The sequence below is a fragment of the Camelus ferus genome, chromosome 20 (assembly GCF_009834535.1).
Source record: "Camelus ferus isolate YT-003-E chromosome 20, BCGSAC_Cfer_1.0, whole genome shotgun sequence".
Classification (NCBI taxonomy): domain Eukaryota; kingdom Metazoa; phylum Chordata; class Mammalia; order Artiodactyla; family Camelidae; genus Camelus; species Camelus ferus.
In genome coordinates, this window is record NC_045715.1 from 34,781,460 (window position 1) to 34,799,858 (window position 18,399).

Below are 18,399 nucleotides of genomic sequence, written 5' to 3' on the forward strand. Positions count from 1 at the left end.
TGAACACTGGCACATTAAGCGCAGTTCCACAGGTAAGAACTGAACGCAAGCACTACAGGAGAGGATATTAAGCAAGATCTAAGAACCAAGGTGATCAGCCACAACATTAACCTTTTCTTTTCTCGGAGAAACGGGAAGAGAGAAACAGAAGGCACTGGGGGCACGGTGAATCAAAAAACGGTGTCCTGAAAGATTCCAGATTCCAAGACTTTCTGGGAGGCTCTGTTGTGTCAGTGTGATGTCATGTGACTGTTGGAAAGTGGTCCCTATTTTCCAAGAATTGGATTAAGTTACATTTGAGCCGACTTAATTCCCCGGCCTGGCATTTGTTTCTCAGAAACATAATCATCTGTGATTTTTCATTCTATTAGTAGAACGTTTATATGTTGTTTTGTAAATCGCAAATGGAGAGACTTATGAAAGACAACATTTACTGATGCCAGATAATGGCCCTGTGAGGTGAGTACCACTGAACCCATTTTACTGATGTGAGAACTGAGGCAGACAGAGGTGAAGTAGCTTGTCTGGGAACAAACCTAGGAAGCGGAGGAGGGAGGGTGGGCTATGACTTATACCCACAAATGATTCTTAATTACTTCTCCATTCTTCAGCCTTTGAAAAATAATTTCAAACATATGCCTCTGTCCTGACTTGACTTTATGTACTTCCTGTTAAAACACAGAAAGACTGGTTGGCCAGCCTACAACATCTTGTAAACTCTTTCAATTTCCCCCACAATCCATTTAGTAACTGGAAGACAGATCAAGGCTTGATTTACTGATATTTGAAAAAAATCTATGTCCACTGAAGGAGCTGTAGAATGCTCTAGACTGAAAAACTAATGACTCCCAGACGGTAATTGTGAAAGTTGGCGCTCGTTCCCCCCACCACAAATGTGTGCATCTGTACCACCAGGACAAGAAGACGATTGCAAATACAGGCCAACTGCTGATTCAGTAACGGGTGGGGCTGGGGCAGAGTGGAGAAGGAATCAGTGGTTAAAGTAAATTGCCTGGTCAATGTCTGGTCAAGTGACCGCCCCAGGCAAGCAAAAGCCCAGAAGACATTATGAAAGGACATTCTTAAGTATTTTTTAGATGTTCCTAGGAATTTTAGAAATAAAGATTGAGGACAGTATCTTAATTCTGGGTTTTCTGAAGGAAAGCTGAATGCCAAGGACTCCTCATAAACATGTCCTGGAAAGAAATGGATAAGGACACTAGAGGAAGATTTGAGGTGCGGGGGGAGTCTGCAATTTCTTAAATGTTACTAATTTTTTCAATACTAATTGTATTGAGTCACTATGTGTTCGGCGTGGTATTGGGCACCATAATACAAACAAAAGAGCAAATAAACAAACCAAAAAACCCATCCTTGCCCTACTTAGCATGTAGGAGAAGGGAGGGACAGTTTATGAAGCAGTGTAAGAGCTGTGTGTACAGGTCAGAGCGAGTACAGAGAGCCAGCACAGAGCGGGGGTACACAGGCTGTACGCAGGCTTGGGGGGGCTTCCCCGAGAAAAACGACCTTCATGCTGGGTTCATGGAAGCTGAACCTCCTCCTGGACTGAAAAGCACAAAGAACTTGAGTGTGGCTGAGGCATAAAAAGGCAGGGCAGGGAAGGCAGGGCGTAGAGGAACGATGCTAGAACGTGCAACGGGAGCAGGTGAGGAAGCAGCCAAGAGCCATGACAAGTGGTGGGGTTTCATCGGGGGGCACTGGGGAGCCCGGACTAAGTCTCAGGGAGTGTATGGAGGGCAAGACCCGACCTGTTTTACAAAGACACAAAATTTAAGGGCGAGATCACAGCAAGGTGGCAATTGAAGCAGCTGTTGTGGTTATACAGGTGAGAGGAACGGCCACCTGGACCAGAGAGGGGAGGCTGGGAAGGAGAGAAGCAGAAAAACTCGAGAGGAATTTTCTAGCGGAGAAAATGGACTGGACTTGGTAGGTGACTCATGTGCGAAATGAGTAAGAAGATGAGTTGAGGATGACTCCCATTTCCAGTTTAGATAATTGAATCATTCGCCTGAACACCCAGGGAGGGACAGGTCTATGGAATAAAGATCGTATGTTCAGTTTTGACAAATTGAGTTTGAGACAGTTATTGAATACTCGAGCGGAAATACTGAAAGCGTGGCTGCTCAGTGGAAGTAGAATGCAAGCCATAAATGCGAGGCATAGATAGAATCTCAAATTTTATCATAGCCGTGTGGGGAAACTTAAAAGAAACAGATGAAATTAATTTTAATAATATATTTAACCCAATATAGTCAAAACATTATCAGATCAACATAGTCAACAGAAAAAAATCACTGAGCTATTTTACATTCTTTTTTTCTTATGAAGTCTTAGAAATCAGGCGTATAAACTTAGAGCACATCTCCACTTGGGCAAGTCACATTTCGATGGTTCAGTAGCCACCTGTGCTGGGTGGACAGTGCAGATTCTAAGGGCAATTGGAGAAATGGGTCTGGAATTCAGCAAAGCAGTATAGACTAGAGGGGAAAAAAATCTAGAATCATCAGTAGATGTTAACTGAGGCTGTGGAATATTCTAGGTCACGTGGGAAGAGCAAGACTTGTGAGGAAAGCTTCTCACAGAACCCTAAGGAACACTAGCATGGAAGGGGCCGAGAGAAGAGCTTACAGAGGAGGTCTAAAAGGAGCATACACACACACACACACACACACACACACACACACACACAAACCTACTGATTGTTCATAGCAGCACTATATACAACAGCCAACACATGGAAACAACCTAAATGTCCATCAACAGATGACTGGATAAAGCAGCTGTGGTATATTTCTACAATGGAATACTACTCAGCCATAAAAAAGAATAAAATAATGCCATTTGCAGCAACATGCATGGATGGACCTGGAGATCATCATTTTAAGTGAAGTGAGCCAGAAAGAGAAAGAAAAATACCATACGCTATCACTCATATGTGGAATTTCAAAAAAAGGGGGAAAAGGACATTATGAACTTATCTACAAAACAGAGACCGACTTGCAGACATGGTGGACAATCTTATGGTTACCGGGGGGAAGGGGGTGGGAGAGGATAAATTTGGGAGTTTGAGATTCACAAGTGTTGGCTACTATGTATGGAAATGGATTAAAAGAAAAAAATGTTTCTCCTGTATAGCACAAGGAACTATATTCAATATCTTGTAATAACCTTTAATGAAAAAGAATATGAAAACAAATATATGTATGTATATGCATGACTGGGACATTGTGCTGCACACCAGAAACTGACACATTGTAACTGACTGTACTTCAATATTAAAAAAAAAAAACTTATTGGTGATATTAGCCTTGTCCCTGGTAATTATCTCTATACAGAGGAAACTGGGGATCAATAAACCAAGGAACTTTGTGAGGCAAGTCACCATTATGAGGCTCCTGGAGGAAACGGGGCCGACATCTTTCTGAAATGAGGCCCTGTCTTCCATGGTTAGGGCCAACACCACCCCCATCTCATCAGGAAGGATGAGGTTGGTAGAAACAGAAGCTGGGAAAGGAAGGCCGTCCTGAACACCTGTGCCTCCCGAAGAAAGCACGTTTCTGGAACTGGTGAGCAAGAGAGAATCACGTGTTTCAGGCACGTTATCATTTTAGCAAAACAGAAACTAGACTCTGCCTTGTAGAGGGCGAGAATTTTTTCCTTCACATAAACATTAAACATTATTACCAAGTTCAAATATGTCTATGCCTCTGTCAACCCAGCCGCTAGGGGTCGAGTCAGAGGAGGCTACAAAGCAGGAAGGGGCACAGTTATGAGCCCGCATCAGCCTTGGGAAAGGTCATGAGGGAAGGTTGTCAGTGTCAAACAGGGAACTTTACGGTGAAAATGGACCAGGAGGGGCCTCCAAGGAAGAGATCACACCCCAAGCACTCGACTGTTAGTGACGGGGCCCGGTGCCCTGTTCATGCAGCTGTGAACGCCTTACCCCCTGGCCTCTGGAGACCTGTGCTGGGGCCGTTGGGGGTAAGAGGTGAGAGGGAAGGCGGCAGGGTCTTTGTGCCACATCAGATCTCCATCAACATGCAACCCCAAAAGATCGGGACCGTGAGAGCTTTGCAAATCAACTCTGAGGGTGCTTGCTCCAGGGCAAAGAGCACAACAAATTAATCCTTTCTCCATGAAATGCAGCCAACTTTGCATCTACGCGGAATTCAAATTGCTTATTATCTCTGACATGTTCCTAATGAGGTTACAATGCTCTGGGACAGAGATCAAGTCACTGAACACAAATAGCTGGGGATGGAATCCTGGAAAGATAAAGTTAGAAGGACCTGAGAGCTGTGCTTCTAAACCTGGAATACAAATCACCTGGGGCGGGGGTTCTGCTGCAGGACTTCTGTGGTGAGTCTGCGGGGCCTCAGAGATCATCTCCCTGGGGGTGAGGACACGAGGGCCGAGGCACTTCTCCTTGGAGGTGTGCTGAGACTTCCCTCAGGCTAATTTGGGGTAGCTGAGCATTTGTCCTAGACCTGTGAATCAACCTGGAAATTCTAAAATAGAAACATAGGGAACAGGGTAACCAACCATCCTGGTTTTCTCAAGACTGAAGGGTTTCTGGGACATGAGATGTTCTATTTTAAAACCAGGAAAATTTCAGGCAAATCCAGGCAACTTTTTCACCCTAGTAGGAGTATTTTTTTTAATTGAAGTACAGTCAGTTACAATGTGTCAATCTCTGGTGTATGGCACAATGTCCCAGTCAAGCATAAACATACATATATTCATTTTCATATTTTTTCCATTAAAGGTTATTACAAGATACTGAACATAGTTCCCTGTGCTCTACAAAAGAAAGATTTTTTTAATCTATTTTTATATATAGTGGCTAACACTTGTAAATCTCAAACTCCCAAATTTATTCCCTCCCACCCCCTCTCCCCAGTAACCATAAGATTGTTTACTAAGTCTGCAAGGAGTATTTTGAATCTACTTAGAATATAGTATCAGATTATTATCTTTTTGACCTTGACAGTCCCTGAATGCTGGGATCATGACCTGCTGCCAAGGTAAGGACCTTTTCCTACCACGTCCTGAAGCTCTCCAAGAAGAGAAGCTTAGACAAGGTCACATCCGGAGAGCCTTCTAACACCACTAAGGGCTGCTCTAAGAGAACATCTCCCAGCAAGTCCCCAAGGAAGGCATAAAAAAAGGAGTATCAAGAATACAGAGAAATCAATATCACACAGGCACAGAATGTTCTTTTTAACTACACAGGTCTATTTTGATTTTCTTCATTCAAAAAATGCTTGTAAGAAATAAATCACTACCTTTTATGAATCTCAACATGCTCATTATAAACATGTTTGCTAAAATCACTGAAAGAATAAAACTCAGGATGCATCCCTGAGAATGAAAAGTAAATAAATAAGTCATACTCCACACAATCAAACTGCTTAGAGATGAAAACATACCCTTCCGCGTTGTTATTTCACTCACTGGAATTGGGCCCATTAACATTAGATAGAATAATGAACAGTCTGGAAAGCAAAAATGGAACACTTTGAGACGATTCAGTGCTAGTAGAGTCTTGTTAAGGCGTCTGAAACGGAATGTCTAGCCACTGGTGCCATGTGCATCCCGAATGCAGGCTTAATACAGTCCTGACCACACTGACTCACTCTCTGGCATTTCTCTGTTGAAATAAGATGCCAGCATGGTCTCGCTGAAGCAGTTGACTTAACAGTCATGCAGTTAGGGACACTTAAAAACCAAGGAAGGAAAGAAGTGTGGCTAACAGATACAATGCATTTAAAACAGGTGAGAGATAGAACCCTAGACACTCAGTAACCATTACCTGGAAATTAAAGAGGGCAGAAGCAATCCTATTACGCATTATAAACAGCCCAGCTGCTGACTCAATGGTAGGTTGAGTAGCATAACCATGGAGTCCTTGCTCCCATATTAACAGGAAGTGTATTGCACGGATCCAGTAGCTCATGAAATTAACAAGGAAAATGAACTGGGTGAAGCGACTTTGCTTCCCTGGAGAATTGTGTCCCTGGAGCATACGGAATGCTTAGAGAGAGCTTGGGGAGAGTACACGCATATAAATGAGGATGGACATTTTGGAATTTTTAAATAATACTCAACTTAAATATAGTTCTGCTTTTTGCAATTCTTTTCAAGAGGAAGCTATTAACTCGAAATGTCAATGAGAGGTCAAGGGCTACAAGATCTGGTCCAGTGTTCTGGACCTAAAATGACCATACACTGAGGATGTGACAGCTGTCAAAATTATTCCCACCTCACTGTCGTAGAACTGAACACTTCAAACAGAATCTGGGAAACAGTTTCCCTTCCACCAATATCAATAGACTGAATGATATATGCACACCCGTTGACAAGCCAAAATGTAGAATTAATTCAACTTACAAACCAACAGACATCCGATGAAGGCGCACGTTTTCCTCACAGACGCTGCCGTGGATCAGCTGACTGAAGCTGGCACTGACCAAACAAGAAGCTGAAAGGGTTTCCATGGAAGCAAGAACGTGACTTCCATTTTTCCCGGTCAGAGACCCATCCAAGTCTTCCAAAACTGCTGCATGAGGAAATGGAAATGCTACTGCGTTTGGAGAGTTGGTAAACTTCAGCTGGCTGGTCTTCACAGTAAACCCACCTATCAACGGCAAGAAAGGCGGTTTCACAATGGCAGGAAAGACTGCTGTCACAAATGGCAACTGAAGTCACTGGGGTGTTCTCAGTACTTTGAATCACATATTTACAACATTTTATAATTTACTCATTTATTCAAGAAAAAAAACATATCCTGAGCGTTGCTTGAGGCCAGGCTCTGTGGGATGTGCTGGGGATAGAAGGAAACAAAGCCGCAGTGGCACTGCCTTCATGTGGCCTGTATTCCAGGGCAGTCATTCCCCGCCAGGGCTGGGTTTGCCCTCCAGGGGGCATTTGGTGCCATTTGCCATCTCTTTTGGCTGTCACGACTGGGTGGTTGGCAGTGCCACGGGCATCTGGTGCTGTTAACCATTCTACAACACTCAGGACAGTCTAGTGGGAACTAGGGACACAGAACATTAATTTACTAATTGCCAACCGCTAAAGGTGCTGCGGGTTAGTCTTTGCATCCCTCTGCTCCAGTTCCTTGATGGCAGATCCAACCCCACCTCTTACGAGATTTATACTTTAAACATTTACCCTCAAAAGCAATATTTGATCAATCAGGTGGGCAAATAGTAACAGTAACAGATTTTTTTAAGCATTAGCTCCAGGGCTACACTTAGCAGTGTTGCCCTCACACAATCTCCACGTGATTCATCAAGACAGCGGCCAGTCCAGTCAGCTGGGAAGAAACTGCAGCAGTGGTCTAACAATACCCACATCCCGTCATTAACATTTAAAACTTCGGTACCCATCTCATAGTATACATGCTACCATATTGCTGTATTATATATATACATGATAAAATGCACACACACAAAAAAATCTAAAAATAAGATACAAACAAAGAGGGACCCTAATGCTTTCATCCTGCATTCCAGCAAGGTCCATGCAGTGAACTGTCAGTGCAGCCAAGGCGCCATGATACCACCCACTGTGACTTCTGTAGTTCATCTAATGCCACAAGCAGCTCTACAACTCAGCCCTATTGGACCTCTTTTCAATTCCCCAAACATGACTCACTTTTTGGAGTTTTCTTTTGCATACATTTCTCTGCCTCTTCCCCTCTGCAAACTCCTATTCACCATTCTAAACCCTGCTCAAGTCATTCTATCATGAGATCTTACCTGACCCCTTTCCTCGCTCCCCTCACTGACCTGGTTCAATCCTATAGTATCAGATGCATCACACTATTACATTCACTGGCTTAGACGTTATTTTTGCTCCTAGATGGAGAGCACCTAGCAGACGAGAACTATGTGTATTTCATCTCTGTACCACTCAGTTCCTTAAACAGAACCGGAAATAGACTTTTTTTTTAAATAAATGAAAGAGACGGCTTAGCCAAGATCATCCAGTGAGAAGAGATTAGAGCTCATAAGAAGTAGTGTGCTTTTTTTTTCAGGGTCTTATGAACGATATGAAACAGTGAAGCTATTAAATAGCTGAGGAATTATCATTCGAAATGACTGCCATAAGGCATTTTTTATTCCTATTATGACTTCAACATTCTTAAACTCAGATGCCACCCAAATAAAAACAATCTTTGGCTCTATGTATATGCGGAGGGGAGCACAGTGGAGACTTGCTGATTATTCATTTAATTAAAAAAAAACAAACAATTATCTAGGTTGGTGATTCAAACAAACCACAAAAGCATATTTACTTGAATTACTTGGCTTGTCTGTTTACAAAGATCAAATCAAATAGATTGCTCTCTCCATCTTTTCACCTTGGCCCGTGAGTTCTCCAAGGTAATTCTCACCACCTCTGAGATATGGTTAATAAGTGAACAAGAATTCCTATGGTGTCTCTGTGAGTACAGCAAGCCTTGGGCTGTTACCAATATAAAGTACTTGACGTCTGGCTCTTTCAGGAAAGCTTACATGTGTGTTACTTTGTATCCATATGTCTATCCATCCAATTCCATTCATTAATTTAATGAACAAACCTACTGGGCACCAGGCTACTAATAATAAAACTCTGAGCAAAAGAGGTATGACCAGATATTGAGAACAGAACAGTGGCTACCAGTGGGGAGAGGGAACGCAGAGGTGCAAGATAGGGGTAGGGGCTTACAAGGTACAACCTACTGTGCATAACATAAATAAGCTGCAAGGACATGTTGTACAGGGAACCATCGCTAATATTTTATAATAACTTTAAATGGAGTGCAATCCATAAAAATATTGAACTACTATACTGTACACCTGAAGCTAATGTAATATTGTAAATCAACTCTACGTCAATTAAAAGGAGAGATGTGATGCCTGTCTTTAAGAAGCTCAGGGTCCAGCAGAGACACGGCACCGTACTGATACAGGGTGACAGATCCATTTAGGAAAAGGATGTGCGGCTGCAGGGGCCACAGTGAGAGCACCTGGCCTCCTCTCAGATTTATTCTAGGAGACTGGAGCCGCAATTTCTACTGATGCAATCTTACTGCTGAAAGAAATAATGAACCACAATGGCTGGCCACTATTTACCACATTTACATGAGTAATTATTCACTATCTGTCTTATCCACTCAAACAACTCACCCTGTCCTTGGGAACAGCCCGAACAGGTCCTGAGGGCCACACAGTCAGTGAGATCAAAATTCACAAACGTTGTGTTAGATACTCTCAGTTCCCGCCTTCTGGGAGTTTTGACCCCAGCTGACATACACTGCCTTCCCTGTGATTTAGAAGGGGGGAAAAATGGAAAAAAAAGTGGAAAAAAAAAATAAGAGGCCTGGCCACATGAAATACAGTTTTCATACATGAATAAAAACAGTTAAATGAGTAAACAGGAAAGCTACAGACTGGGAGAAAATTGCAAATCAAATATACAGCAAAGGATCACAATAAGGTATGTTACACACCTATTGGATGGTTGAATAAAAATCAGTGATGGTACCAAGTGCTGATGAGGAAAAGAAATGAGTGAAACCCTCACACATTGCTGGCGGGAATGCAAAATGGTACAACCACTGCAGTAAATGGTTTGGCAGTTTCACACAAAGTTAAACACACTCCTACCACTCATCCCTTAGAGAAGTGAAAACTTACGCTCATACAAAAACCTTACACAAATGGTTACACCAGTTCTGGTTGTCATCAATCAGTAAATCTGGAAACAACTCAAATGTCCTTCAACAAATGAGTAGATAGACAAACTGTGGTACATCCACATGGTAGAATACTGGCCCCCAATAGTAAGGAATAAAATACTGTCTCTTGCAACAAGTTAGATAAATCCCAAAGGCATTTGGGAGTGAGAGGAGCCAGTCTCAAAAGTTTATACACTATCTGATTCCATTTCTATGATTATTGAAAAGGAAAAACTGTAGTGACAGAGAATAGACTGGTGACCCCCAGGGTTTAGACATGACGAGAGGATGTGGCGGCCACGGAGATGGAGCCAGAGGGGGGTTTCTTCAGGTTGATGCAACTGTTCTGTATCTTGATTGTGGTGGCAATGATTATGCCAATCCATACATGTGTTAAAATTTATAGAATTTTCCATCAAAAAAGCCCATTTTATTGTATGTTACCATAAAAAACAAATATGAAAAAGTCTAAAAAGAAACAGAAACTGCTTCCAGGATTTTCCTCAAAATCTTTTCAACAAAAAAAGTCCATCTAATCAAGCTGTTAGTCAATCACTGTTCCACTGTTAAAAATATTGTATGTCTGAGGATCACGAGAAATTCATCAAGGGTCTCCAACAGTAATAAAAAGAAACAAATAGGAGAAAAGAAACTCAGTGGAGACAAAGCCAGCATAGAAATCAGAAGAAAACTTAAACACTATCATTAAGAACATATAAGATGAATAAAAGAAATAAAAATATAGATTAAAAAAATTATGTGCATGAAACAAGTAGAAGCCTTAAAAGCAATTTTTCAGAAAAGAAAAAAGAAAAGCAGGAGAGCAAAATAATCAATTTAATAGAAAAATTGAAATATCCTAGAAAGTAGAACAGAAAGGCAATGGGCAAATCAGAGAGAAAATTAAAAAGATTAGAAAAATAATTCAGGAGAACTAATATTCAATTAATCACAGTTTCAAGAAAGAAGAAAATCTAGAGGAGATAATTATCAAAGAAATAAGTGAAGAAAACTTCCCTGAAGGGAAGGATATGATTTTTTTTTCCAGACTGAAAAGTCCTGCTTGGTGCCTAACATCGTGTTTAGAAGAAAAAGCCACAGCAAGGTATATATTAAAATTGCAAGATACCAGGAACAACGATGAGATCCTAAAAGTCCCCAAAGAGGAAAAACTAAAAGGTTACACCTAAAAGACCTAGAATCAGAACACCCTGACACTATTTAATCTCAAGACTAGACGCACTGCCTTCAACCTGTCAAGGCCAAATGAACCCCATCCTAGTAGTCTATGGCCAACAACCTGCCAAGAAGGGGGCCTTCATTTGTAAGTCAAAATCTTTACCTCCCATAGATCACCACCCCACCGCCGCCATTAGTTCAGAAAGTTACTATAGGCTATGCTCTAATAAAATGAGAATTAAATCAGAAAGGAGGAATACAGGAGAATCAGAAGCAAGAGTTCCAATACCAGGGAGACAGAAGGAAAACCTTCAAAATGTCGGTCAAGAGAAATTCCAAGACCTCACTGTGCAACCCTTCTCGCACACTGCTGGTGCAAATTTAAACACCTGAAATTGTTTTTTGGCATCACCCACTAAAGCTGAAGGGCTATCCTCTGAGCCAGCAGCTTGACAATCTGCCACTTACTCAACAGAAATTCATGCATACGAACACCAAGAGGCAGAGAGGACAGTGTTCAGCACAGCTTTCTCTGTAATAACCCAAAACTGGAAACAAATGCCCATCCATAGCAACATGGCTTTAAAAAGTTGTGGTACAGCCTATAAAATGGAATAGTATGTAACAACTGGAAGAATAAGTTATTGCCACATACAAAAACATGGATGAATCTCACAGACATCATGTTGTGCGGAAGAACAGTTACACGCTTTATGATTCCACGCATATAAAGTTCAAAAACAGATCTGAAATTAACCTATGTCTGAAGTTTGAATAATGGTTCCCCTGTGGCTGGGGGGCTGGGGGTTGGGTTCACTGGGAGCAGACATGAAGGGGTTTCAGAGGAACTGGTGACGTTCTATTTCTAGAGCTGGGTGGTAGGCACGTGGGTTTTGCTTTATAAAAATCCACTGAGCTCTTCACTTGTGACTTATGCATTTTTCTCCATAAATATTAATTTCTGGGAAACATTTGTTTTAAAAGGTAGAACAAATACTAGAGAAAAGTAATATACAAGAGGAGAGGGTGAAGAAAGAAATTAAAGAAGTTTAAGGTCCTTGTGTGACTCGGGTGAAGTTTAACGGTGCTGATGTAACTGAGATTTCGTGAAAGCAAGCAGGCGTGTCACAAATCTAAGTCCAAGGACTTAAATAGTCATAACAGGAATAAAAACTTTCCAATGAGTAAACAAAAAAGATAGTATTCAAGGCAGGACAAATCAAGTTTGGAATGTAAGAGAAAAAAAGAAGCAAAGGAAACTGTAGGCAAACTGAAAGCACAAAACAGAAATAAATGCAAATGTATGGGAGACACGAGCATGTGGATGGTCATTGAAACCACTAGAGAAAATGAGATTTCTCCCAGGGAGGGCAAGTACATGGAGGAGAGAAGGGGTCTGACGATAGAATTTAGAGAAACCGAAAGATGAAAGGTCTAAATCCAGGAAGACAGATCCACAAGTGAAAACAAGAAGAAATCCTTAGAGAAACAGGAGGACGCATGAAGCCACCCCACCAGCCTCTGCCTGAATAGGATAGTTTTTTAGAGTAGGATCATCTGCTTGAATTAATTACAATAACATCAAAAGGGCCACCATTCCTACTGATACTTCCAAAAGTAGGGTGATCATATTTTATATCCAAATCAGGACATCTTGGGGAGTGTTAAGAGGGATTCCTAATTAGGTGGAAAGCCAGACAGAACAGCAGGATAAGCAAACCCCGCAACCGAACTAGGATGTACCATGGTGGTTAGTGTCTCTCGTTTTCATGCATGATAAAGCCATCCTCATTGAACATTATTCCACCGGTCACGATATAAAGGTAATGGTTGGGCGTGAGAGTACCGACATACACACAAGTATGCCTAAAGGGAAAATAAAAAAAAAACCTTTCTAATAAATGTTCTTCCAGAAACTAGTGTTTGTTTTAAGATAGGACTCACTGATAACTGGGTGTCAGCAATTACGCATGGGTGGAAGGTCTAAGAATGGGTAGCCCAGATCCTCTGAAAATTTTAATTCCTAAAGACATGGCAGGTTTGAAAGAAAGAGTATAAATCAGATTCCTACAACCACACAGAGATTTGGCATCATTTTTTTTTAACAACACGGTTTCATACAGCAATAAAAGTGGTTCACAAATAAATCTGAGTGATACTGTGTTAAATAAAGATTTATTAAAAATGAAAGAAAATTAAAAAAAAATTCATAGATATTTTTCTCATTTGTTTCTAACCCTAGAACTTTGCAGAGACTTTACTGTGTTAATACACAACGTGGGATGAAATCCCCTGAAACAGCATATCCTAAATGTAATTAACCTAAGAATCTTCCTTTTCTCAGACACTCTCTTGGGGCTTAGCCTTCTATGGAAAACTCTTAGAGAATACTGGAGAAGGCCCTAATAAATGCTCATTGCCAAAGCCATTTTTCCACGTGTAATTGAACGAGCACTTGCCCAGGTATGGGAGGATACTGGGGTTGACCTGGCTCTACAATATTGGGTGTGATCCTGGTCTATCGTCTGACTTCCCAAAGCCTCAATTTCTTTACCTGTAAATTCAGGACTTCTAACTAGATCAACTCGTAGGTAATGTTTAGCTCTAAAATTACATGGTTTTATGATCTGGATGCCTAACCAGGACCTAGATGTCTCCTAAACGAATTAACAGTTTCCATCGGGGGACTCTGGTCCTCATTTGCTTCTTAGGAGACAGAGAAGCCCTCAGCTGCATTGACTGATGGTGACTCACACCCCAGGGGTGAGATGATTTTTTGTTACCTCGTGATAAACACCTCTTGTCATAATCTGTATCTTAATTTATGTCACTCTCCCGTTAATTATGATGTCTATTCCACATCAATTAAGATAGTGTGACATAAATTAGCCAGGACAGTTAGTTCCTCAGTTTGATGGGCATTTTGTTTTTTAGCATCTTCTCTAAGGTTATTTCCAGCATCACAGAATCTAAATCTGGGCCCATCTTCTGAACACTGTGCAACCTGAGAAGAATCACCTCTCAAGGTGGTAATCCTTTCAGAGAAAAGGAAAAACTGGCAGGTATTTCCCTTTGAAAAGGATGGTTCAGAGGAGATGTAATGAAGTAAGCTGGAAAAGTAAACATAGGAAAATGTAGCTTGGTAAGAAAATGATTTTTTTTTACTTTTAGTATTTACAGCTAAATCTCTGAAATAACCTCCAAGGGAAGCCCGAAAGTCAATAATTATCATTTAAATTTCAGTTGGTCAAAGCATTCAGGAACAAACTAAGAGGATGCTCTTTCCTTGGTTCCCAGAAGTACTCTGTATCTCTTCCATCTCTGACACTGTTCTGACAGTGTGACACTAATATGCAAGTAACTCCTTCAAGAACAAGAACATAGGGAACCCAGTATAGGTCAAAAGTCAGTGGCGGCCGTGGACTTCCCTTGAGAAGAACTAGTACTTATTTTCCAGGAAGCCCTCTGTGCTTCATTTACATTCTGGTCCCCTGGCCCTACGGGGGCAGGGAAGTCTTCTACAGCCTAACGTTTATCATGTAGAAACCCACACTGAGGCAAGTATTAGAGAATCACATAAAGAAAACCCTCAGATACCATACAGCAAACAGTATAAATTTATATGACCTCTTTTTCTGGGAGAGACCCTAAATAGAATAAAAACCCTATGGACAAAATGTTGATGCCGAAACTTGACAAACCACAGATGCACAAAGACAATATGGAATCAAGCTATTTCATATTTCTTGTGAGGTTAGAGTAAATTAACCTAAAATTATTAGGTTTATTATTGAACCAGGTTTGGATTGGTATGGATAATCGGTACAGATAATAATGCTTAATTACAACCAAGTGAGAATTCTGCAAGCTACTCAGGGGGCTCATGATTTATACAGACTCATAACATTGAACTCTTGTGTATGGAATTTTATTATAAGTATCACCATTCTTACAAATGAAAAGCTCCTCCAACTTTTACCAATTAAAAACAAGATTCACTAAAGAATGCTACTAAAATGACATATCCTGGGTCACCAGGGGGCCCAGCACATATGATTCTGTTCTGATGGGCAACCTACAACAATCATACTAAGTCACTCACCTCATGAGCAAAATGACCAAGTAACAAGCTGTCAGTGACTGAAGTATTCGCATCACTTTCCAAGACGTCAATTCCAAAATCTCTGCATGCATAAACCTGGAAGTTTTTCAGGTGAAGATTGCTACTTCTAAAAATCTATAAAAATAACAGCATATGTTATGTCAGTGGTCTGAGGCTCACTTTTTCTCACAGGCTTCCTTTAGCTTCTTTAATTATTAAGTTTAAATAAGCACGCGATGCCATATTCACACAGCTTTTGTCCATCGGGATCGGTGCAGGCGTCCCCAGAATTGCCGTGAGGTCAGCACTAACTAGTCCCCTTCGGTAATACCCCCTCCATAGTTTTCAATTCTCCTCCTAACAACTGACGTATTAAAAAGGTCAGTGTGAATTTTTCACGTATCTAAAATAAGCTCGGAACAGTCAAATCACACAAAATTAATGAAGAAAAACAGAGCATCCCAGAACTCCAGGACTGATCATTTTCCTCAGCGTTGTAGATGTTAACTAATATTGTCGGACAATTGCAAATAGGAAATAAGTGATTCAGCATGACTACAGACTCAGAATACGTTCTATGCACGTATATTGATGACAACTTGTGTTAGTGGCCCCAAACAAGGATCAAGTATTAACAAAAAGAGCTTGTTAGAGCCGAAAGAATCACTCTAGTTTGGGGCACAGAGCTGTTGGTTTTTACCTAGCACTGATGTTAACTAATTATGTGATCCTGGGCAAGGCATTTAACTTTTCCTAGGCCTCAGTTCAACCATCCTTAAAATCAGAGTGGAGGTCGGGACTAGCCATTAACCTTAAACAGCCATCCCTTTATTTATTAAATAGGGTCATGTTTAAGTTCATGTCTTAAAGTGGGAGTTTCCTATTAATTATGGCCAAGGTGGCCTTGATTTACCGTAGTCTCATGCTTCTACCTGTCAATCAGTCTTTGTGCTTGAATTTTCGAGAACTGAATAGCTTGCATTTCTGACAGCTTTTATAAAATGATAGATCTTTGAAGACACGAAGGTTTATGTAAACAAAACAGGTATGATCTGAACTGATAACTTGACAACAGTTGTTACCTAATTACAGGCGTCAGCCCAATTTCTGGCAAATAGACTCATATTCAAAAACAGCTAACGCCTCACATTAGCGAGAGAGCCTGGTAATTTTAAAAGGAAACCCACACACAATAGCAGAGAACACCTATTTGTGCTGTGAATACAGCTTTCACAATGTGTTCTCATCCCTCTCCTCTCATCTAAAAGAACTGCTGTGCATTTATGAGACATGGTCAGGAGAGGGTATTTTTTTCAACTCTTCTTAACATACGTATGGAAGCATCAGCTTGCCTGAGTTGGAATCCAGCAATTCTTACTGTGTGACTTTAGCAAGTATTCTGTCCTCTGCCCAGAGAATTTTCTTATCTACAAACACAAGATAATCATGGTGCACCTCCTCCAAATATTATTAAGATGATTAAATGACAAAATATCCAAAAATTTTAGCTACCAGTCTCATCACATAGATATAAATCTATGTTTATAATCAATAGGAATTTTACCTAATGAAATGTTCGGTTCAAGTATCTACACAGGTGACACGCGTATCTAATGCCCAGAATACAAAATACACTAGGTATGTCTAATAATGAAAGTATATGAAATTTAAATACAAGGTACTTTTTGATGATGAAGAGGACACTTCTCAACGTTGCAGATTCCAGAGGCACCATTATCACCATTGACCTATCACCACCCCAGCCTGCTTACTAACAACCATCATAAGAGCCTCTGCCAACGTGCACCCATGAAGATCCAGGTACCCCTCTGGGCACTTTACCTGCAGGCACTTATTTAACTCTCAAAACTTATCCTCTAGGTACTATTACTATGTCCATTTTATGAATGAGACAAGGAAAAATTGGGTATTTGGCAAAAGTCACCCAGATAGGGAACTGGAAAAATTTGAGAGTTGTATGGCTATGTACGTAGGAGGTCACCTTTGGTGTTTTTTAAACAGCTTTACTAAGATACAATTCACATATCAAACAATTCACCTATTTAGAGTTTACAATTGAAAGGGTTTAGTATATACTCACAGATAATATGCAACCATCACCACAGTCAATTTTAGAACATTTTCACTTCAAGAAGAAATCCCCACAATCTTTAGCCTGAGCCACCACTAATCTTTCTGTCTCTGTAGAGGTCCCTATGCTGGACTCTTCCTATGAGTAAAATCATATCCACGTGATTTTTGATGACTGGCTTCTTTAGCTTAGCATGTTGTTTTCAAGGTTCATCCATGTATCGGCCTTAATTCCTTTTTTGTGGCAGAATAATATTCCATTGGATTGATAGACCACACTATATTCATCCATTCATCTATTGGTGGATATCTGGGGTGTTTTCATGTTTCGACTATTATGAATAATGCTGCAATAAACATTTGTGTATGTTTTTCTGTGTGTATATATGTTTTCATTCTCTTGGATATACACCTAGAAGCAGAATTGATGGATCATTTGGTATCTTTATGTTTAATCATTTGGGGAACTTCCAGACTGTTTTCCAAAGCATCTAGACCATCTAAAATACCCACCAGGGATGCACAAAGGTTCTGATTTCTCCACATCTTTGCCAATACTTATTGTTTTAATTCTAGCCATCCTGGTGGGTTTGAAAGCATATCCTACTGTGGTTTTGACTGGCATTTCTCCAATAACTGATTATGTTGAACATCTTTTCATAGGCTTGTTGGCCATTTGTGTATCTTTTCTGGAGAAATTTCTATTCAGACCCTTTGCTCATTTTTAAATTAGGTTACTTGTCTTTTTGTTGAAGTGTAAGAGTTCTTCACATATTCTAGATTCAAGTCTCGTATCAGCTATATGATTTGCAAATATTGTCTCTCATTCTGTAGGCTGTGTTCTCACTTTCTTGATGGGGTCCTGTGAAGCATAAATTTTTTAAATTTTGATAAAGCCCAAATTATCTCTTTTTCTTTTGATGTCATACCTAAAGAATCTTTGCTAAATCCAAGGTCATGAGCATTTACCCTTTCTTTATTTCTAACAGTTTTCTAGTTTTTGCTCTAACTTTTAGGTTTTTGAGTTAATTTTTATAAATAGTATGCAGTAAGGATCCAATATCATTCTTTTGCACGTGGCTATCCGTTGTTCAGGCACCATGTGTTGAGAAGACTACTCTCTCCCTCAGTCTTGGCATCCTTGGCAAAAGTCAGTGGACTGGAGATATATGCGTTTATTTCTGGACCCTCGATTCCCTTCCACTGATCTATATTTCTATTCTGGTGCCCATACGACACTGTCTTGATTATAACTGCCTTGTAGTGACTTTTGACATAA

At 40.5% G+C, this 18,399-nt stretch overlaps 1 protein-coding gene across 9 annotated transcripts in view; it reads right to left on the reverse strand.

Moving 5' to 3' along the window:
• The window catches only part of PKHD1 (PKHD1 ciliary IPT domain containing fibrocystin/polyductin), a 368,837-nt gene that overhangs the window by 183,235 nt on the left and 167,203 nt on the right, over window positions 1-18,399 (reverse strand). For all 9 annotated transcript variants that reach the window (XM_032463248.1, XM_032463247.1, XM_032463246.1 and 6 more), the window contains 3 exons: window positions 15,030-15,164; window positions 9,198-9,333; window positions 6,412-6,658 (listed from right to left, as the gene is read on the reverse strand). In XM_032463248.1, the coding sequence (XP_032319139.1) occupies window positions 6,412-6,658; window positions 9,198-9,333; window positions 15,030-15,164 (518 nt within the window). The remainder of the gene's footprint in view (window positions 1-6,411; window positions 6,659-9,197; window positions 9,334-15,029; window positions 15,165-18,399) is intronic.